Below are 23662 nucleotides of genomic sequence, written 5' to 3' on the forward strand. Positions count from 1 at the left end.
CCCCCAAAGTTTTTCTATTTAACAGTTAATGGTTTTACCTCTGAATCTAATCAATTAATATGGTAAAAATGGTATAAAACAAACCTAAAGGAAACACAGAGCCATGAAGCTTAAAGGCAAACTTTCCATTAGAGATGACCATAAACATCTATCTCTGTTCCCTTAAAAAGCCCAACAACATAATACTGAAGGAGAAAATGATTCAAACAGCCAAGACAAAGAGAATGGAGACAGACCAAACTGCCCTGCATTTTCTGGAAAAGGAAAAGCAGAAAAGGAAACATAAAAGTGAATGCAAAAACAGACAATTGTCTTAAAATCCCAGAGAGGCTGAAAGCTTAGAGGAATTAGGTATTGGGGAGAGTAGTAGTGGAGCTATAATGTGAAATGAATTGAATATTTGCATAAAGAAGGCAAATCACTGCTTAACTACCCCCTCCATCAATGCAGGAGCTCTAGGCAGGAGAGTGGAGAACTCTTCTCTGAATGGCCCCTAGAAAAGATCTCTCCCTATATTAATATTTTCAGAGTTTGCCAAACAAATAGCAAGCTTCCACCTACAACTCTCTAAATGAAGTCTGCTCATCTGCAAGCTCCATGTAATCCTACAGGACCTCTGATCTTTTAGTGCCTCATCCTCACTCTAGGAATGGACAACTAAGGATTTACAGAAGTTAGAAGAAAGCCTTCAAAATGCGAAAGACTAAAATATATAGACACGAAAACAAATTAACGTGGAAAAAACCCACAAAATGTAAGGAAAAGAAAGAAAGAAAATGTTGGGAAAAAATCTGCAACCATAACAGACTATGATGTTATGAAATTACCCCTTAAAATTAGAAACATGATTGCTAAGACACAAATTTCCATAGAACAGTTGGGAGATAAAATTGAGAAAACCTACATAGTAAAACAAAAAGCAAAGATAAAAAATGAAAAATGACCAATAAACTCAAAAAGTCAAAGGAGTTCAGTGACCAACTACCAGAAGTTCCAGAAAGAAGAATAAAGAAAATGGAGGGATCGTAATTATCAAACAGTTAACCTCTGAGCTCTTACTACATGCCAGTCACAGTTCTAAGCACATGATCATCTCACTTAATATCACTGTAACTCTATGAAGCAGTTACTATGTACATGTTCTTTTTATCAACAGTGGGACTAGGCTAAGACAAATTAAGTCATACAGCCAACCAATAAGCAGGAAAACTAGAATCAATTGTAGGCAGTCTGACTCCAAAGTCCAAGCTCCTAACCACTATATTGAGATCTTACAACTCACAATTCTAGATTCAAAAGCAAAAACAAATGCCCAACACAAAGAATCAAAGCCCCACATTCATGGTGAAATTTCATAAATAGCAGGACTAAGAGATGATGCAAAAAATTTCCGGAGAAAATAAATAGGTTATACATAAAAGGAATGAAAATCAGATAACATCTTACCTTCTCAACAGTAACAGTGATTGCTAGAAGTCAACAGAGTAAAAACTTGATTTGATCTGAAAATGAGTTTGAATTTAGAATAACATAGCCACCCAAACTATCATTTAAGTAGTTAAGGGCTGGGAAGCTAATGAAAGATGTGTGTAAGCAGAAGAGCAATCCAAAAGAGATAAAGACATGGAATCCAGAAAAAAGTCCAGGCTCCACTTCAAGAAAACAATGAAGAAATGCTACATAATTACAACTTTGAGGGGGATTTAGGAGACTTGAGCAAAGACAAAGAGGGCTTCAAGGAAGAAGCGTCCAGGAATAGGGGTGCCTCAGATTACGTACGTGGAGGCTGTGAAAAAGTTTGAGACCATGATGCAGTCAAATAGCAAAAAGGAAAAGAAAAGACAATTCTTAACTCAAGGAAAATTTTTAAAAGCGTTTCAGAAAAGGAAATGAAATCAGCAATGAATAATATTATACAGTCATGATGTAAACTCTGACTTTAACTTAAATAAAAAGTGAGATTTAACCAAATTACAAGGATTGAGGATGAACACAGGTAGGAAATGTGAGGGAAATGCAACAGACAATGTCTAAAACTGATAAACCAAAAAATGAAAAGAAAAGGGAAAAAAACCCCCGAAAGCATATTATTCAAAACAATGTATTCAAAATAATGGAAGTAACAGCTGCCTCTGAGAAATAAGACTAGAAAATAGAGAAGTATATGAGATAGGGGCTGAATTGCTGGTTTTTAGTATAAGCCTTTCAGTGCCACTTAAATTTTATTTTTTAACTGTCCTTTGATAAAAGAAAAAACCAACAACAAAGAAAACCTCCCAGATGTGACAATAACCTTAACTTCGGTTTTCAGGTACATACTTTACCCTTAGAGAGGTCAGAAGTGTATATACTTCACAAGCTCCGATCCAGGCCTTTGTTCCCTGTAACCTGTTATTAAGTTGAGAGGCACCCTGAGGATCAAAACCTTCCTTCCACGCATCTTCAATCATAGACTGAATTTTTGGAATGCAAGGAATTGACATACCTAAAATATACAAGCAAACACGTTACCTGACAGTTACTAAAGTACTATAGATATTAACGCATTCCATATTATATGTACAGTTGATCCTTGAACAATACAGGGGTTGGGACACTGATCGCCTGCACAGTCAAAAATCTGCATATAACTTTTTGCTCCCCTAAAACTTCACTACTAATAACCTACTGTTGACTGGGAGCCTTACCAATAAACATAAAACGAACAGCTGATTACAATACACATATTTTGTTATACCTATTACATACTGTATTTTAATAATAAAGCAAAAAAATTGTAAGAAAAAATCATAAGGCAAAAATACATTTACAATATTAAACTGTAAAAAATCCATGTATAAAAATCCATGTTATATGCAGTGCAAACTCATGTTTTTCAAGGGCCAACTACATATCAGTGGATAAGTTCAGAGAATTGTATTTCACGTACCTTTCAAGCAATCGTCATAAGCATCATTTTGCAGTAATGATGAAAGTAGCATCTGGAAATTTCTGTAACCACAACCCCAACCTTTGTCACCAAAAGATGAATGAAAGTGATCCACCCCTGTGGAAAGCCACACACGCCTCACATCTGTGGCAGCATTCTGATAATATCTATAAAGTGCTTCAATAATTCCTAAAATAAAAAAGAGACTTAGAAGATTTAGAAGGATAAGCTATCATCTTTTATGGCTACCTCATATATTTCTAATATTAGTCTCTCTCTCAAGTGCCCCATGTAAATCCTGTCGATTTCATCTTCTTTATCTTTTTACTGTTATAACCTTAGTTCATGTCTTGTTACTACTATGCAAGTTTTCCTAACACTAGCATACTACTTATTATATATACTAAGACAATGGTGCCTCACTGTCTAGGTAACGCGGTCTTAGCAACCACATCCTATAATTGCCAAAGAAAAATTTCCTCATAATAAAACTTTCTATCCTTAGCTCCTAAATCTCTTTAGAAATTTTTCAATATTTTTTGTGAAATTATAATCTATTGTTAAACAGAAATAATAGCTTTAACTAACAGCTGCTTCAATTAACATTTGCGTAACTAACAAAAATAAAAATCTTTGCAACACAATCACTGAATTTCAAAGCAGCTTATAAAAAGGAAATAGTATATTATAGAGCAGTATTCTTTAATCTTCTACAGATATATTAATATTAAATTATACATACTCTATTCTATAGTAATTCTAAAACATATGCACAAATAGAAATTAAAGGGTGACATAAATTAAAAACAAATAGAAATTCTAGTATTTGCTTCCTAATGAATCATATTCCACATCTGCTGGAATGTCCTACCTCACAGAAACCTTTTTACATGGAGACCCTTGAAGAAATATAAAGATAAGTGGGGAAAGTACAGAGTTGCTTTCCTTTCTTATTGCTTGAGATACATAAGCAGTAAGAACTTATAAATACTGTTATAAATAAGGGGAAAAATTAAATCCACACCATCTCTTTCTCTCTCTCCTTCTCTTTCATACACACATATGTACAAACAAATTCCAAGTGAATTAAAAGTAGAAATATGAAAAGCAAAGTATAAATGTTTAAAGAAAATACAAAGGAATATGTTTATGACCTCAAAGTTGGGGGATTTCCTTAAACAAGACACTTAGGATACAAATAAAGACTAAGACAGAAATTTGATAACATTCAAATTTAAAACTCTAATTAAAAATACCATATACAAAATTTAAAGGCAAATTATAGATGCTGAAGAAGATATTTGTATTTCATATAATCAACAAAGAATTAGTGTCCTAAATATTGAAGGAACTCCCACAAATCAAGAAGAAAAAGACAACCCAAAAGAGGATGGACAAAGGAAGGGAACAGGTTATTTACTGAAGAAACTAACTCAGGAGTAATCAGGAAAATGCAAATTAAGTACTATAGCATTTCAAAAATGAGTGGCAAAAATTAAAAAGTGTCACCATACAAAGTGTGAGTGAGAATACAATGATGCAAATGTAGATTATGATCATTTTAGAAAACAATTCTGCAATAACCTTAACAAAGTTAACAAAGTTAGAGATGTATATGCCCTTTAACCTAGTATCTCCAGTTCTGGATTCATTACAGAGAAACTCTTAAAAAAGACCTCTTGACAAAAGGGTACAAACTGAGGGCTGCTGGAGGGGAGGTGGGTGGGAGGGATGGGGTAAATGGATAATGGGTATTAAGGATAAAAAACAAAACAAACAAAAAAACCGACCTGTTCATAATGTGTAAGAGTAAGAAACTGGAAACAACCTAAATGTTTGTCAACACGAAAACAGGTAAATAAGTTCTGTATAACTTATACAAGGAAATATTATATCAGAGTCAAAATGAATGAAGTACAGCTGTAAGAATCAACATATCTGAGCAGACCAAATAGAAACAGATGTATACCAATTTACACAGTTTAAATACATCAAAATATTACATATTTTTATGGACACCTACATATATGGTAAAAGCACTAAAATATACAGGAGACTGATAAATACCAAATTCAGGATATCGGTTCTCCTTGTGGATAGGAGGGATTAGAATCAGAAATGGATGCACAAGGGATTTAAAATACATATGAGAGGTTTACAGCTTTAAAACAGTAAGATTAGGAAACTTTGTGGTAGGAACAAGGTTGTGTCCATATACATTTTTTTACTACACTAATAGGTACATTAAAAAAATACCTTAAAAAACATCAGGGAAAAGGCATTCTTTGGAGCAAGGCAGATTTGATTGTGAATACTAGCTGGGCCAATAAGTAGCTATGTGGTTACGTTGGGAAAGTAATTTAATCTATCTAAATCACAATTAACTAATCCAGAAAAATGTAACAGGATACAAGTCAATGTCTGTTTTGAGAGTTAAATGATGCAATATATATATAAAGATCTTAGTGTCTAAAACTATACTAAAACAATATAGTAGTCACTATCTAAGTGTGACTATTAAGCACTTGAGATGTGACTTGTCCAAATATAAATACTCTGTAAAGTATAAAATACACACTGGATTTTGAAGAATGTACAAAGATTGCAAAGTATTTCATTAATAGTTTTTAATATTGATTATATGTTTAAATAATAATAGTATGGACACATGGGATTTAAAATATTAAAATTAATTTCACTTCATCCCTTCTTACTTTTCCTAATGTGACTACTGGAATTAAAAAAAAAAATATATATATATACACACACATACATACACACATATATATTTGGTTCACTTATACTTCTATCACACAGCATTGATTTAGAACATAGTAAACACTCAATAAAAACTTCTAAAAGGCTCACTTTCAAATGTCAAGTAAATGAACAAAATATAAAAGTAAATTATTTTTATTGCACTACTGGGTATTTACCCCAAAGATACAGACGTAGTGAAGAGAAGGGCCATATGCACCCCAATGTTCATAGCAGCATTGTCCACAATAGCCAAATTGTGGAAGGAGCCGAGATGCCCTTCAACAGATGACTGGATTAAGAAGATGTGGTCCATATATACAATGGAATATTACTCAGCCATCAAAAAGAACGATTTCACAACATTTGCAGCGACATGGACGGGACTGGAGGAGATAATGCTAAGCGAAATAAGTCAAGCAGAGAAAGACAATTATCATACGGTTTCACTCATTTATGGAACATAAGAAGTAGGAAGATTAGTAGAAGAAGAAAGGGAAGAAGGAAGGGGGGGTAAAAAGAAGGGGGAATGAACCATGAGAAACTGTGGACTCTGGGAAACACACTGAGGGCTTTAGAGGGGAGAGGGGTGGGGGATTGGGACAGGCTGGTGATGGGTATTAAGGAGGGCATGTATTGCATGGTGCACTGGGTGTTATATGCAAGTAATGAATCATGGAACTTTACATCAAAAACTTGGGATGTACTGTATGGTGACTAACATAACATAATAAAAAATTTTTATAAAAAAAGGTAAATTATTTTTAAGTGAATTATTTAATGAAAAAATAAAAGTGCAGAAGTTTCACAAAAACACTTATAAAAAATTATTTGAACAGTTTCACCTAAAAGTATATAAACTATGGATTATTAAAACAAAGCAAAATTCAAAAAATCTTGATTATTACTTCACTGTTATATGAAATACTAAAATAATGATTTTGATGCTTAAGTACTCACCAGAAGTTTTTGTTTTTCCATCATCAATACCAACAGCTAGCGATTCCATCATATCAGCTTTTCTTCTATGAAATTCAGATGGATGCATTCTTCCCCTGTTGACTTCTATCTCCATATTTCGTAGTTGCTGTTGTTTGTATCCTCCAGAATTATCTAAACCATATTGTCTCTATCAAACATAAAAATGGCTTACTTTTTATGTCCCTTTACCTCAATGAGGATGGAAACTTACTATAATTTTATTTATTTGGAAATGTATTTTGAAACATTCTGGTTTGTAGACTTTCATACAAGATTAAGATTTTTTTATTAGAGATTTTTATTAAAGATTTTTCTTAAGATTTTTATTAAAGATAAATAACACACACACACACACAAATCCCTGAGTTAGTAGCAAACAGCCTTCCTCTGTAAACAACCACCAGGGCAAGAGATTTGCTTTCCTTGTAGTAGGGAAAGTAGAGAATCTTGTCTTCCTACTAAAGGTACTGAAAAAGGCAGACGAGTTCTGAAAATACCACTGATTTATTTAAGAAACTTACCAATACGTATTACTTGGTTCCCAGACTAGCCTATGAAGGCCTACTTAATCCATAATTCATTCAGGCAGTAATTCTACATAGTAAATTAACAATGTTTTTTTGCACACTGGATATAGACTCTCCAATGTATAACACAGCCTCTATGGAAAAAGTTTTTGAGATCTAAACAACTTGCAAAGTTACTTAACGAACTCCCTTAAAAACTGGAAACTTTTTGTATTGATAACGTTCAAAATTATGTAAGACAAAGAAAACTTAGGAAAAGTCAGCTTTTTTTCCTCCTCTGAATCTTGGAGGGAAAATGTTTTGCAAATAAATGAATCACCAAGGAGAAAAATAGCCTAAATTAGGTATTCCAAATGAGAATTATACAGTCAGGTGTGACATATCTAAGATAGACTCAGAAGTCTGAGAAAATTATGATATGTACGACGTACATTCGTATATTAAAAGTTTTCCATTAAAAATGGCTCTTTTTAAATGCCTAAATTGCAATCACTAAAAGAATTTAACACTCGGACAGGAGATATTAATTCTAAATTTCTCTTTTAAGTATCTACACAAACACTTAAATTCTGAGTCTTTGTTTCCTAATCTGCCCTATCAATTTAACATAGGTTTGAATCCAGAGTTTACCATTTAATATAGCCTAAACCTGAACAAGTTACTAGCTCCATAAGCACTCTGTCTCTACTTCCTCACCTGTCAGTTAGGGAGCTGTGAAGATCTTAACATACTATATATGAAGTGCTTATCCCAGTACATGACCAGAATGAGTACTTATAAGTGGTAGCTATTATGAACTATAAAATGCATATGTAAAAAGAATATTTTGTATACCAAAAATGACAATAGGCTGCAGTCTTGACAGCATGTTTGAAAAATAAGAACTCTACCAAAGCAAAATATTACAATTGTTATTAATCTTTGTACCTGGAGCTTCTGAAATTCTCCCATTTCTTGTCGTGATTCTTCAGATCTCCTCTTTCTGTCTTCTTCTTGTTGAAGCTGGTGAGCCAATTCTAGATCTCTAGAACATTGGACTCTATCTATGCCTATTAGATATTTTTAATGTTTAGAATAAAATAACTACTGAATTCAAATCTCACTTATTATACATTAACTCATCTTTTAAATGGAGTAAATGCTATTATTTTGATATTTACTCACGACTATGATGTCATGGAAACACTGCTTCTAGCAGAACTTGAACAACTTCTATAAGGGTAGAACCTTTACTTAAATCACTAATATTCACCGAATAGGTAGGCTGTGACAACCATTTTTCATTAACTATCTCATTTGATCCTCTCAACAACCTTAGGAAGTAATACTTAAATTCCTAAGGAAACTTCCTTAGAGAAATTAAGTAATACTCTTCATTGGTATTCCTTATTAACACAAATAAAGAAGATTGGCTTTTAAAATAAACTGGGGAAGAAAAGGAAATAATAAGAGCATAAAAATATGTTTGCAAAGTACAGCTTAATTACAATCAGGTCTCAAACAAATGGTACAATTTTGCATCATGTTGCCATTTCCTCTCTACCCCATATCCCACAGATTCATTAGTCAGTGGCTTCTGACCAGGATCTTGTCTCCCCGACTTCCAAATTGATATTTGAATTATGTATTTGAATATTCTTTCTTTTCTTTCAAATTTCTCAGTCTCTACTACATCTTCCTATTTGGTCCCCACTTCTGCTGGAGACAAACAATTTACAACTGATTTTTAGCATACTTCTGACACTATCTATAGTGATTTACTCAGGCCTATCTTTCATTATCTACCATAGGCTTACAGAATAATTTATGTACCCATAGAAAGCCTATTATAAACAAAAGAAGAATTATCATTCAGCTTCAGAGTACTTATAAGTGGTAGCTGTACACCAGCAGAGAATCACTGTAGTTTGTAGAGAATCACTGGAGTAGAGGACTGTTCTGTCTTTGCTCCAGTGATTCTCATTTTGGGATTAGGCTGAGTGAGCAAGCAGTATTACTCATGAAGATCACTGACTGGTACTGGGATCATTAATACTAGATACTGAAGATTCCTGAATTAATAGGAGAAACCAATGTACCTTAAGAAAATGAAATCCAGTAGAACACAACTGGTTTCTCTTAGGGCCTACTTTATATTGTTTCACTGGGACTCTGAAACTCACAGAATCCTTCCACTTCTAAGGCACCACAGTGATTACTTAATCAATGCCACTATTCCAAAAGATAAGGGACAGAGAAAAAACTGTACAGAGTCACTTACAAAACTAGTAAGTGGTAATATAAGGAACTGGGCAAACTGGAAATGAACCTGAAAAACATTTAAATCATATAGTTCATATACATATTTTTTTAAGTTATATGTACCCTATGGCAGCTTCCTCATTCAACAACAACTTTTGCTGAGCTGATGCTAAATTCAGTTCTTTCTAGCTCCTGAAAGAACAGCCTCAACTTCATCAAACAGGTTTCTTAAATTGTACATATTTCATTGTTTTCTAAATATTGGTGTTCAAGGGCAAAACTCTGGGGGCAAAACCACTAGTTTAGCTGCTGCTCCCAACAGTTCATCCTATACAACTTTTCTGTGAAACAACTTCTAAAAAGAAGTTGAAGCTACATTAGAATTCTTTAAAGGGACAAATTTATTTTTAACCAGTATGCTTTTTTCCCTCTATATCACTACTCTAATTAGATATATCCTAGGAAACAGAAATTAAATCATGAGATTCTTATTTTTAAACATATCAACACACCTTGTCCAAAGCTGCTTTCTTCCAAATGTAAGTCAACATGTTCCTGGAGAATATGGTAATTTGTACAGATGAGTCCACACATAGGGCAGTCATACAGTGGTTGATCATGACCTGTTTTAGAAATATAATTCAGTTGGTTTTATTTTGAGAGCTTTTAGATTTTTTGACCCTACGTCAAAGAGAATAACTGTATTTAGGAGGTAGCTGAGACTGCTAGGCAGCTGTTTATTTCCACAAAGTGAATGGGACTGGTCTCATTTTAGGTGGATCAGCTGACCTTAAAACTGAACCAAGTCAATCTGATACATGTGGAGAGACGCTGCAGTCAAAAGACTTAAAATGAGTTGATGGAAACCAAGCCACTGAGTTATCTGTTGATGTTCTTTCCAAGGTAAAATCCATTCAAACAGAAAAATTAATTCAACACATTGGTGAAATCAGCCAGGACACAGATAAGTACTGTTTTGGAGCTGAAGATACACTAAAGGCTTTGGAAGTGGGAACTGTAGAGATTCTAACAGTTTATGAAAATCTGGATATAATGAGAAATGTTCTTCATTGCCAAGGCACAGAAGAGGAGAAAATTCTTAACCTAACTGAAGAATAAGAGAAGGATAAATCTCATTTCACTGACAGTATAGGAACATGAACCGATTGAGAGTATGTCCCTTCTGGAATGGTTTGCTCATAACTATCAAAAATTTGGAGCTACATTGGAAATTGTCACAGATAGGTCATATGAAAGATCCTAGTTTGTGACAAGATTTGGTAGAACTGAAGTATCTTGCAATACTGAGTTGATTTCCATGGAATGGAACATCAAAGAGGAGACGATGAATTTTTTCACCGTGATGACTAGCAGGTAGTTGACATGGGTCCCAGAAAATGTGCCTCCCCCTGCAGCAGCCAACTAACATACCCCTGGTGGAATCCAAATGATCCCTGCCTTACAACTGGACCATTTCCAGATCTTAATCCAACAGCACTGGCTACTGAAAACAAAAACAAAATAAAACCAGACCCAACCCTATACTTGGCTTTGTCATGGTGTCAACATTGCAGCTTACAACTAAGTTCCTAAATGTTACTTTGGACTAAATTTAAAAAGAAACCCAGTTTTTACTTTTATTTGATGACAAATTGGGTGCTCTTGCATTTTATGAAAAAAATTTTTTTAACCTTCATACATTCAAGCAAACATAATTTAAGTGCTATAAATCTTCAAAAGTTAACAGAAGTGACATCCTAAAAAAAGAAATGCTAGAGATCAACCACTTAGGCTTATTAAGCAGGCTGGACATGGCTGAGGAAAGAATCTCTGAGTGTGAGGATATGACAAGAGATATTTCCCAAAATGAAACAGAAAGAGACCTCCAAAACATTAAAAACAAACAAACAAACAAACAAAAAAAACCCCCACAATCTCCAAAAACTGTGGGAGAACTGCAAAAGGTATAATATACACAAAATGGGAATACCAGGAGAAGAAAGAAAGGAACAAAAGTATTATTTAAAGCAATAAGGTCTGAGAATATCCCCAAGTTAATGTCAGACATCAAACTATAGATCCTGGAAGCTCAGAAAACACCAAGCACAGTAAATACCAAAAACTACATCTAGGCACATCATATTCAGACTTCAGAAAATCAAAGATAAAAAATCTTGAAAGTAGCCAGAGGGGAAAAAACACCTTACCTATAGAGGAACAAAGATAAGAATTACATACAACTTTTCAGAAGTCACTCAGGAAATAAGAGAGAGGAGTGAAATATTTAAATTTTCTAGAAGGAAAAAAAAACAAAATAAAAAAATACCCCCACTAACCTAAAATTCTGTACCATTCAAAATTATCCCTCAAAAGTAAAGGAAAAATAAAGAATTTCTCAGACAAAAATTAGGGAATTGTTGCCAGTAGACTAGCTGTGCAAGAAATGTTAAAAGAAGTTCTTCAGAGAGAAGGAAAATGATATCGGTCAGAAACATGGATATCCATAAAGGAAGAGCAGAAGAGCATCAGAGAAGAAATAGGAGACGGTAAAATAAAACTTTTATTTTTCTCATTAATTGATATAAAAGATAAGTTTATTTAAAAATAGCAACAACATTCAATTGTGTGTGTATATATATGTATATACATGTGTGCTAACATTTACTTAAAATGAATGGCAGCAATAACATAAGGGACAGGGGGAGGAATTAGGAGTATCTTATTATTATAAGGTCCTTGTACTTCTACAGTGATACAACGTTACTCAAAAGTAGACTTGAATTAGTTGTTAATGTATACTGCAAACTCTAGGCCAAGCACTAAAAAAGTAAAAACAAGTATAACTAAGAAAGGAGAGTATTAAGCAAGTGACATCTCTTGCGTATGATCAGGAGTAGAAGTCCAAATGCATCTTGATATCAGAATTGCCACAGAAAACATAATGTAGTCAAGTACTGGAGAGAACACTTTACTCACAGTAAACACAGAGAAACACACAGAGAAGAGAAAGAGCAAGATCTTCTTCGGTATTGGACATCAGTCTGCCATGGCCAGTGGGTCACTTCCAGCAGCCAACACAGGGCAATTGGTCTGTACACACCTCTCTTGCACCACAGAATGAAGGATGTCATCCCCTTCAGCAGAGGACAGAGCTAGCATTAAGGCTGTTCAGGTGCCATATGACACACATGCTTAAGCAAAACAAAGGGGTATACATTGTTGCCTGAAACAAGGGAAGATATTTCCATACACAGGCTGTGAGGACTCTATCTCTTGAAAAGGAAGTGTTCTAGGCCCAAGGATCATTCTTATGTTGCCAAATAGGGTCAAAAGACTACATGCATAATGAATCATGGAACATTGCACCAAAAACTGGGGACGTACTGTATGGTGACTAATATAACAAAGTAAAAATTATAAAAATAAATAAATAAACATAAAATAAAGACTACATGCATGAACTATTTTTTCCCCATGAAGAGAAAATGAAATCATATGAAATGCTCCATTAAACCACAAAAAATAGGAAAAAAGTCAAAGACAAAAAAAGAAGCAAAGAACAAGGGCAACAACTAGAAAACAATAACAAATATAGTGTGGATATATTAATCTAACTATAGGAATAATCACTTTAAACATCACTGGTCTAAACATACACAATAAAAGACAGATTATCAAGGTGAAACAAAATATAAGATCTACCTGTATGTTGTCTACAAGAAATCCATTTTAAATATAAATACACATATAGAGGGGAGCCTGGGTGCCTCAGTTGGTTAAGCATCCGACTTGGTTAGATCTCACGGGTTGTGAGATGGAGCCCTGCGTGAGCTCTGCGCTCAGTGGGGAGTCTACTTGAAGATGCTCTCCCGCTGCCTATTCACCCCCCTCCAAAATAAATATATAAATTAAAAAAAATACAAATATAGGTTAAAAGTAAACGGATGGGGAAAGATACATCATGCTAACACTAACCAAAACCAAAACCAAACGAACAAGGAACCGGGAGTAGCTATACTAACTTCAGAAAGGGCAGATTTCAGAACAAGGAATGTTATCCAGGATAAAGTGGGGGATTACATATTGACAAAGGGTTCAATACTCCAAGACGACATAAAAATCCTTAACCTGCATGGGCCTAACAGAGTGTCAAAATACATGAGGTAAAAATTAATAGAACTGCAAGAAGAAACAGATGAATCTGCCATTATACAGTTAGAGAATTTTTAACACCCCTCTTTTAGAAGTGGACAAATCCAGCAGGCAGAAAATAAGTACGGATATAGTTGAACTCAACAGTACCATCAATCAACTGAATGTATTTAGACACAGGTTCATCCAACAACAGCAGAATATACACTCTGCTTAAGCTCATATAAAATATTCACCAAGACAGACTACATTCTACGCCATCAAACATAAACTAGGCTATTAAAGCTTAAGAAATTTAAAGAATTAAAATCAAACAATGTCTGCTCTCAAACTACAAAGGAAATAAAAATTAAGAGCAGAAAAATCCCCAAATACTTGGAGATTAGACACACATTTAAATAATGTATCAAAGAAGTCTCAAGGGAAATTTAAAAATATTTTGAACTAAATGAAAATTAAAATACAGCTTAAAATTTGTGCAATGCAGCAAAAGCACTGCTTTGAAGGAAACTAATAACATTGAACGCATATATCAGAAAAGAAGAAAGATCAATCATCTAGGTTGCCACTAAAGAACATTAGAAAAAGAAGAACAAGTTAAATCCAAGATAAGCAGAAGAAATAAAAAAAAAATAGAGCAAAAATCAATGAAATTGAAAACAGAAAACCAATAGAGAAAACCGATGAAACCAAAGACCTCTAGCCAAGCTAAGAAGAAAAAAGAGAACACAGATTGTTAACACCAGAAATAAAAAAGGGGACATCACATGTCCCATGTATATTCCAAAGATAATAAAGTTATATATTATGAACTATGCCACAAATTTATAAACTAGATGAAATGGACCAATTCCTTGAAAGACACAATTGGGCAAATCAATACCAAAAAAAACACAAAAAGAAACCAAACAAACTTAGGTAAAAACCTAACAAAATATATAACAAGATATACATGAGAAAAAAAATACAAAATTCTGATGAAAGAAATCAAAGAACAACTAAGTTGTTTCTAGTATTTCTCGTTCATGATAGGAAGACTCGATATTGCCACCATGTCTATTCTTCCCAACTTGATCTATAGATTCCAAACAATCCCAATAAAAATCTCAGCAAGCTGTTTTGTGGCTATCAAGTAACTGATTCTAAAATTTATATGAAGAGCCAAAAGATCCAGAATAACCAACACAATAGTGAAGAAGACAGAGTAAAAGGACTGGCTCTACCAGACTTCAAGACTTACTGTAAAGTTACAAGTATCAAGACACAATGGTACTGAAAAAAGAATAAATAGATCAATGGAACAGAACACAGAGCCCAGAAATAGGCTAATAGCCCAGCCGACTAATCTTTGACAAAGCAAGGGCACAACTATGGAAGAAGGAAAATCTTATTAACAAATGGTGTTGGAACATGTGCACATCAAAATGCAAAGAAAATGAATCTAGACTCAGACCTACATCCTTCACAAAAAGTTACTTGAAAATGGATCATAGACCTAAAATGCGAAACCACAAAATTCCTAGGAGATAACATGGGAGAAAACTTAGATAACTTAGGATATGGCGATGACAACACCAAAGGCATGATGAAGTTACAAAATAATTGATAAGGTGGACTTCATTAAAATAAAAAAACTTCTGCTCTGCAAAAGACATTGTCAAAGAGAATAAGAAGACAAGTCACAGAATGGGAAAAAATATTTGCAAAAAGATACATGTACTAAAGATCTGTTATCCAAAATATACAAAGAACTCTTAAAAATCAACAATAAGAAAAGCAAAACCAGATAAAAGGTGGGCTGAAGACCTTCACAGACACTTTACCAAAGAAGATATACAGATGATAATTAAGCATACAAAAAGATGTTCATGTTATGTTTATGAGAGAGCACTTCAAATTAAATTAAGATGAGATACCACAACACAAATATTAGAATGGTCACAATCTGGAACACTGACGATACCAAATGCTGGTGAGGATGTGGAGCAACAGGAAATCTCATTCACTGCCACTGTGAAAGAGTTTGGCAGTTTCTTACTAAAACTAAACACACTACTATTATACAATCCATTAACCACATTCCTTGGTATTTACCCAAATGAATCAAAAATTCATTTGTCCATATAAAAACCTGCATTTGGATATTTCAGGGCGCCTGGGTGGCATAGCCGTTAAGCGTCTGCCTTCGGCTCAGGGCGTGATCCCCGCGTTATGGGATCAAGCCCCACATCAGGCTCCTTTGCTATGAGCCTGCTTTTTCCTCTCCCACTCCCCCTGCTTGTGTTCCCTCTCTCGCTGTCAAATAAATAAATAAAATCTTTAAAAAAAAAAAAAACCCTGCATTTGGATATTTAAAGCAGCTTTATTCCTAACTGCCAAAACTTGGAAACAATCAAGATGTTTTTCAGTAGGTTGAATGGATAAACATACTGTAGTACATCTGGACAACGTAATATTATTCAGCCCTAAAAAAGAGCTATCAAGCCATGAAAAGACATGGAGAAACATTTAAATGCATATTACTAAGTAAAAGAAATCAATCTGAAAAAGCTACATATTGTATGATTCCAATGGCATTCTGAAAAAGGCAAAAATATGGATAGTAGAAAGATCTGTGATTGCCAGGGGTTGGGGTGGGGGAGGGGTGACTGGGTGGAGCACGGAGGATTTTTAGGGAACTGAGGCTATTCTCCATGATAACTAAAATGGTGCGTAGTTGTTATTGCACATTGTCAAAACCTGTAGAATGTACACCACCAAGAATGAACTTTAATGGAACTATGGACTTTGGGTGATAATGATGCGTCAGTGTAGGTTCGTTGATTAGACCAAATAAATCACTTCGTACAGATATTGATACTGGAAGAGGTTATGAGTATATAAGGACAGTGAGTACATGGGTATTCTCTGTACTTTTTACTTAATTTTGCTGTGAACCTGAAACTGCTCTAAAAAATAACATTAATTTAAAAAAATGAATCTAGACACTCTCCTTACATCTTTTAAAAAATTAACTCAAATGAGTCACAGACTTAAATGTAGAATTCAAAACTATAAAACTTCTAGAAGATAACATAGGAAAGGTGACCTTGGGTTTGGTGATGAGTTTTTAGATACAACATTAAAAGTACAATCCATGAATGAAGAAATCAAGTAAGTTGCACTTCATTAGAGTTAAAACTTCTGCTCTGTGAAAAACACTGTTAAGAGAATGAAAAGAAGCTCCAGACTGAGAGAAATACCTGCAAAACACATATCTGATAAAGGACTTGTATCCAAAATAAACAAATTACTCTTAAAACTCAATAGTAAAGAAAGAGATGATTCTAAATACACTGTATGTACCAACAAAGCCTCCAAATACATAAAATACAGCCTGATAGAACTGAAAGGGAAAATAGACAAATATTATAATTGTGGACTTCAACAACTGCCTTTCAAAAACTGGTAGAACTGCTAGACATGAAATCAGCAAGGCTATAGAAGATCTGAATACAAACAAAGTGATCTAAATGACAAACTTAGAACAGTCAACCCAACAACAGCAGAATATATATCTCTTTCTCAAGTGTCCATGGAATATGTACCAAGATAGATCATATACAGTATCTTGGTAGATAAAACACATTCCAACACATTTAAAAGAACTAAAACCATACAGTGTGTTCTCTGATCATAAGGGAACCAAACTCAGAACCACAGAAAATCAGAGTACAAGACAGTTCAGATGCAATTGGGCACGTGGTAAGTAAAAGAATGCCCTCTGAAAAATTGATTCTGAGTGTATATCTCCTCAGAAAGTTTCTAAAACTACTCTCAATGTAGTTGAAACATTTATTATCTGAATCAAAAATTCTTTTCCATAATTATATTTTTATATTGTAATAATAGAAAATGAACAATGTTATAAGCTGAATTTAAAAAACACATTTGCAGTAATCTGATTTACAAACCAACTTTTAGGATACCACATATTAAACTGACACTACTGTTACTTATTACATAAAATGAGTATCTTACCTTCTGATGGAGTGTCTAAAAGATCGGCATGCTTTGTTTTCACATGATTTTCCATATCTTGACTACAGTCTTCTATTCTTCCGCAGAACGGACATTCAGGAGGACTATATGTTGTTTCATAAATTGATCCTTTTATTTTAGATGGCTCACACTCTTTTTCCTTACTTGTAAGGAATTTTCTAGATTCAGTTAAGTTCTCTGAATAAAAGGCTTTATGTTTTAAAGCACTATCATTAGGCAGGCTTTGAGCTGAAATTTTTGGATGATTAGATGCACAAGCTGAATGGACACTAGAACTAACTTCCACTCTACACTGTAAGGTATTGTCCTTCCTGTTATCTGAAGTTCTAATCTGTATTGTATTGATCCTCGCAAAGCTTCTTTCTAGTTCATTTTGCTCAAAATGAGCAGTTTCAATATGAAAACACATTTCATCATAATTCACACCTGACAACTTGCAAAATGGACATATAACTTCATTTTCCGTGTGAACAATGAGGAGGTGAGCTTTCATGTCTGGTTCTGAGGTTACTGTTTCACCACAAATATCACAAGAAAGCATAGTACATCAGGTAGCTAGAAAAGAATATAATATTATTTTAAGTTTGAAAGACTGAAGAAAAATATGCATTCTATAAAATGATTTGAAACAAATTTTTAACAAATATTTATCAAAAACTGGATTATTTGGATGAAGATATTTTTGATGTACTTAACTGTTCCTCAAATGTACAAACTTCATTATAAATCTCAACCAAAATTTCTCTACTGTATTTTAAGTTTATGGTTTCAATAAAATAAAGGCAATAGTTCAAGTTAAAATAAATAATTTTTAATATATTTCAATAAGCATGTCTGGTGTGAAGTAGAGAAGAAAATAATGTTTATAAAATTGCCCAAGTATGGTAAGTCAGTTAAGGGAACACTAAAAGAAATCTTATCAACTGATCTATCTAAATAGGGAAACTTAAAGTTGTTAACAATGGGGAGGGTAAATAAACACATCTTAATAACAAGAGTTAACAGGTAAAGAGCTTTAGATATATCAAAGTAATTTAAGTAGCATTATTATCATCCTATATGAAGGAAACCCTGGCTCAGATAGGTCACCAAGGCCAGAAAATGGGTCTGCCAAAATGCTAACCCAGTCAGGCTCCATACGCTGTCCTCTTAATCCAAAGAATAAAAAGAGTGACCATGGTAGCTAAGAGCACAGATTCCAGAACCAAGAGAACTGGATTGCAATCTCACGTCTCAGAATTTTAGGTAAGACAGCCCATGTCTTTGAGGTTCGGTCTATAAAATGAATCGTACTAAATCGGCAGTCACTTTAGGGTTTTATGGATAATACAGTACTGGGTACGGACAAAGGTGATTTTGTTAAGAATTTTTAAAAGGCAATCACAGCCACAACCTTCCTATATCGTTCAGCTAAGGACTATTTAAAAAAACGAAAAGAAAAATAAGGAAACTATTCCCATTGTTTGAATAAATTTAGCTTTATAAGAACTTCCTACATTGTCCTTATGTTTCTTATTCCCCTTCAGACAAGTGAAAATAGTTCCTGATCTTAGAAGCAAATTCTCCCAAACCACCAGTGGAAAGAACGTCACATCGTTTCTTCTTTTCCCGGGGCTGGGACACGGCTAGACAGAGGGATACGCTTGAACTGCCAAACACTCTGATCAGAACAAGTGGGTGAGAGATATAAGGAGGCCGTGACAGGTGCCAGGCTGGGCAGGCGGTGAGAGAAGCCCTAAGGGCCGAATGCCAAACAGCCCAGTCTGCCCAAAAGTCCGCGCCAACGTCCAGGACCCGAAACCGGCCCCAGACACTAACTGGGCCAAAGTTGAGGCCGGGGGAATAAGGGAAGGGACCGTTAGTTCCTACCGGCCCAGAGATCCGGCCGCGGCTACACTGCCTTGTGCTTGGCTTCCTCTTCGGGTCGGCCGCCGACGCCGTCTGGCTCTCCCGCAGAGAAGTGCACGTTCAGCGCCGATTACCTTTCCCTGCCTGGAAGATTGGGGGGACCTCCCTATACTCAGAGATTCACAGTTAACCAAGAAAAGAACCAGCGCCTTCAAAACACTTTCATTTCCATTATCACATTCAAAAACGCTTTTCCTCTGTACCCCCGGAAGGAAAAGACTCCCATCATACACTGCTCCACGCCTGTCTGGGTTGTAGTGTTTTCTGGGAGTCGTAGTCTTTTTTTGCATCCTCGGTTCAGCGTGCTGATTCCTAATTTACTAGGAGGCACACAAGGCTCTGAGAATTTTCAGAATGAATTCCTACGAAGGGTGCTAGGACATTACACGAGTACACAATACCCTAAGGCCTGACTGCCGCGGTATATCAAGACAGAGGCCAAATCATGTAGGCTCTTGTAGAAAACTATTGGAATATTTAAACAGGAGGGTGGCATAATCTGATAATGCACAGTATATTCAAATTTTGTGGTTCAATATGGCAGACTGAACATGTACATCTATATTCCCTGCCTCTCACAATCTACTAAAATGACAGAAGAATAAAAATAATAAAAATAAATGTTAATGAGATTTTAATAACATTTGAAAGCTAGAAAAAGGATGGATGAGTAGTAACTAACTTGGCTAAGAGAAGTGAACAAAAACAAATCGGTTTATACACCGGAATTCTGGAAATGTTCAGAAATTAAAGACCAGATACTTCTGAAAAAGATACTAAAACTGGGCCTGAAAAGAGGAACACTTTGCTGAAAATTCTGAATAACGAGCAGTTAGCCCCCTACCTCCAGATTTCCTCCATTACCAGGTTGCCAAGTGATTGATCTTCCTTCCAAGACAGAAGGCTACAGGTTTGGTTTCATGAAGAAAACGAACCAGAAAGGCTATTAGGTCAGAAATGCACAGCTAAGAGTGGGGGAGAGGGGGTGTCAAGGTGTTGGACTGTAAGTGGGGAACAGTGAAAGCTAAATACTGAATTATGAGGCCATTCCCCCCCAACCCCCATCCGTTCTCATGTCTGATATGTGCCTTCTAGTCAGGAGATTAGAAAAATTCTTCTCCGGGGAAAATCATTGGTCTGAGAGAAAAGACCTACAGGTAAGGGCTTTTAGAAAGTCCTCCAATGAAACAGCCAAGATCCCATGTTATTACTCTGTAGGGAGGCCAACAATTGGCAAGTAAATAATCAGCTGATACACAAGTTTACAGTTTTCTTCAGTGTCTCACTCTTAAATATGAACGGATACTCAAGGATCACCAGGCATTGGAGTAGGCTGTGGCAGGAAAGATGAAAACCAAAATGATCATAAAGGAAAAACACTCTGAAGAATCAGAGACAATGAATGAAGGAAAAAAAAAATACTTCAAGGAAACTACAATTAATATCTTCAGAGAGACAAAAAAAAAAAAGATATTTGACTCCTGAATCAAAAATAGGAAATAGCTCTTGGGATTAAAAATACAATAGCAGAATCTATCTATCTATCTATCTATCTATCTATCTATCTATCTATCTATCTATCTATCCATCCATCCATCCATCCATCCATCCATCTAAATCCAGAGCTGGAAGATAACCCAAGACATTTCTCAGAAAAGAAAACAAAAAGAACAAGAGATAGAAAACAAGATCTTCCTCAGGGCAGGAATCAGGTGTTATTTATCTTCTATATTCTAGAAGATAGTCTCTTTTCAATGCTGTTTGTTGAAATCCAGGGTGGATTACAAAATTTATGTGTGTTATAACAATTTAGAATTCTTTATTTGGAATTATTTATTTCACGTATTAGTGACTACCTTTTGTTAAAAATCCACAGATGTTATAGAATCCAAATTTTAAGTAAATGGCAAATTGAAAAGCTTGAAACAAATGAGCAGAACATACAGGAAGAGTTGAATGCAGCTGAAGAAAGAGCCTTTCTCTGTGAAGCTCCACGAGGTTGGAATTTTTCCGTTGTGCACACTACAGCAACTCTAATATCTAAAACAGTGCCTAGCACAGATTAGGCCCTCCATCAATGCTATCTTGTAGGATGAATGACTGAATAAATAAACTAAATCAAAGAAAAAGTGAATGAATGAGAGCTCGCCCAGAGGACTAGAGCACTAGGACACACTGCGGCCACCGCGACCGCGCCCGATTAAAATCCCGAAGTCAGTGCAGGGGCCGGCTCCTCTTTCGGTGGGTGGAGCTGGGGCACTCGCTTCTCTCCGCCCCTCTGCCGGTCTGTGCAGCTGCCGCCGCCACCACTGCGGTCGCCGCATGCAAGGGCTTCTGGGAGCCGAGCCTCGGGGTCTCGGGGAAGGGGCGCAGGTAGCCGCCATCTTGAGTTGCGAACCTTGTCGCTACGCTCAACGCTAGGGGCGGAGTGGCGACCCCACTGTTACCTGCAGCGGACGGCGCAACCGGGAACCGGGAAGTTAAGACACCGGGTATTGCCACATTAATGGGTAAGTGGGAGTGACACAGGCCAGTTTGGGTGAACCTCGGGTTTTGACCCTTTGGGAGTTACTGGTTCCAGGGGCCACTGTTTTTACTTACCCATTTCCTTGCGAAGGCTCGAGGACCAGGCCATGCTGCCAGGTTTTTGTTTTTTTTTTTTTTTGCTCAGGTTCCCCTGAGGGAGACCGCGGTGGCGGGGGCGTGGCAGCCGGACCTATTCCTTGCTGATGCGAAGGTGCAGGGAATACAGATTCTCGCAGCCAGCCAGACCGGCCCTGGGAAGGAGCCTTAAACGGCCGAGCTCCTCCTCCTCCCTTTCTGCTTCTCTGTGACTTGGTAGTTCTTGTTCTCCGTACAAGGTCTTGTCAAACGTTGCCATTCACTCCTGGGACTCAGCGTCTGTGTGAGTCCGGCAGCGTATTAGAAGTTCCATAGTGTCTAGAATACGGCAGGGGTGGCCCTGGGGGGTGGGGGTGGGGGGCTACTTGTCGCACCGACGCGGTCGCCCGCTGCCCTCCACCGGAATGCAGGTGCCTCGGAGGGCTCAGTGTCGACGCCGGCAAGGGTGGGTTAGATGCTTCTCTCTAATAGCCTGTCAGCTCCCTTCCAAGATGAAAATTGAATGAGTGTGTCCTCGGTAATGCGTAAGACATGAAGGATTTGAAAGCTATGAAACGGGATAGTGATACTTCAAAAGAATACATCAGCATTTACTCTTAGGCTGTTAAAACATTTTTTAGAAACAAACCTCTGACTTAATGTCTCTTAATTGCAGCACTCAGTGATTCATATGCTGTAGGAGAGCGACTTTCTTTCTTGGTAAACAAGAAACAGCTCTGTGCTTTCTGTCTTTGAAGTACTGCTTGTTTGGTTGTAGCGGCTCTAGTCAGCACACTTGACGTTTTTCTACCGATGTTATAATTTTACTAATATGAAATTCCGTTAGTGGGTACTAGAAAAAGTTCAAATTCCTGTTACTTTCCCAACCTCAAAACAATTCTTCAAAGAGCTGAGTGAAAAAGAAGCTTATGACTGAAAAAAAAAAAAAATCCCTCTGTTGGGGATTCAAAGTATCTGAATAGCATTTCTTATATTTGAAATAACTTGTATGAGATAGCAACCTTTGAAATACAGTCTTTAAAGTTATTTGCGAGAAAAGGGAACAATCCTGTTGGGTCAGGCACCTTTAGAGATGATTTTTCTTGGACTTTATATCCCCTTTAAAGCAACTGCAGTGAGGATGCAGGTGTTAAATAAGAAGTTAGTACATCAGAAAAAGGAACAAATGATATATAAGTTATTGGGGGTAGATTTTATTCAGTTAACAGATTTATATTAAAGGTTTTAATGTGGTCACTAGATTAATGGTTTTAGAAGTGTCCAGTGTGTAGGTTGTGGAGGCACAAGGTAATTGAATCAGATATGGGGAGAAAATATTAGAACTTGTTTCTTTACCTTTTAAAACTATTCCTTTCTAAAAATTTTCTATTAATTTTATGTATGTTTTTATTTATTTTTATTATGTTCAGTTAGCCAGCATATAGTAGTTTTTGATGTAGTGTTCAACGATTCATTAGTTGCATATTAATGAGACAATTTTTATATATGAAATACTTAGAGAATA

At 35.7% G+C, this 23662-nt stretch overlaps 2 protein-coding genes and 1 pseudogene across 3 annotated transcripts in view; 2 read left to right on the top strand and 1 right to left on the bottom strand.

The window, feature by feature from the left end:
• ZUP1 (zinc finger containing ubiquitin peptidase 1) overlaps nt 1–19634 on the bottom strand; it is a 29001-nt gene extending 9367 nt beyond the window's left edge. Inside the window, exons 1-8 of the mRNA XM_040627482.1 lie at nt 19498–19634; nt 17608–18183; nt 9948–10058; nt 8122–8243; nt 6647–6815; nt 2930–3118; nt 2325–2485; nt 562–643 (exon numbers count right to left, since the gene is read on the bottom strand). Of these exons, the coding sequence (XP_040483416.1) occupies nt 562–643; nt 2325–2485; nt 2930–3118; nt 6647–6815; nt 8122–8243; nt 9948–10058; nt 17608–18169 (1396 nt within the window). The 5' untranslated portion in view covers nt 18170–18183; nt 19498–19634. The remainder of the gene's footprint in view (nt 1–561; nt 644–2324; nt 2486–2929; nt 3119–6646; nt 6816–8121; nt 8244–9947; nt 10059–17607; nt 18184–19497) is intronic.
• LOC103663485 lies at nt 10115–12800 on the top strand (annotated as a pseudogene).
• Nucleotides 19635–21471: 1837 nt separating the features above from the next.
• The window catches only part of KPNA5 (karyopherin subunit alpha 5), a 46152-nt gene continuing 43961 nt past the window's right edge, over nt 21472–23662 (top strand). The window contains exon 1 of one of the 2 annotated variants that reach the window (XM_040627687.1): nt 21472–22046. In XM_040627687.1, the coding sequence (XP_040483621.1) occupies nt 22043–22046 (4 nt within the window). In that variant the 5' untranslated portion in view covers nt 21472–22042. The remainder of the gene's footprint in view (nt 22047–23662) is intronic. The other variant, XM_008691179.2, reaches the window with a different exon arrangement.

The sequence above is a fragment of the Ursus maritimus genome, unplaced genomic scaffold (assembly GCF_017311325.1).
Source record: "Ursus maritimus isolate PB19 unplaced genomic scaffold, ASM1731132v1 scaffold_13, whole genome shotgun sequence".
Classification (NCBI taxonomy): Eukaryota; Metazoa; Chordata; class Mammalia; order Carnivora; family Ursidae; genus Ursus; species Ursus maritimus.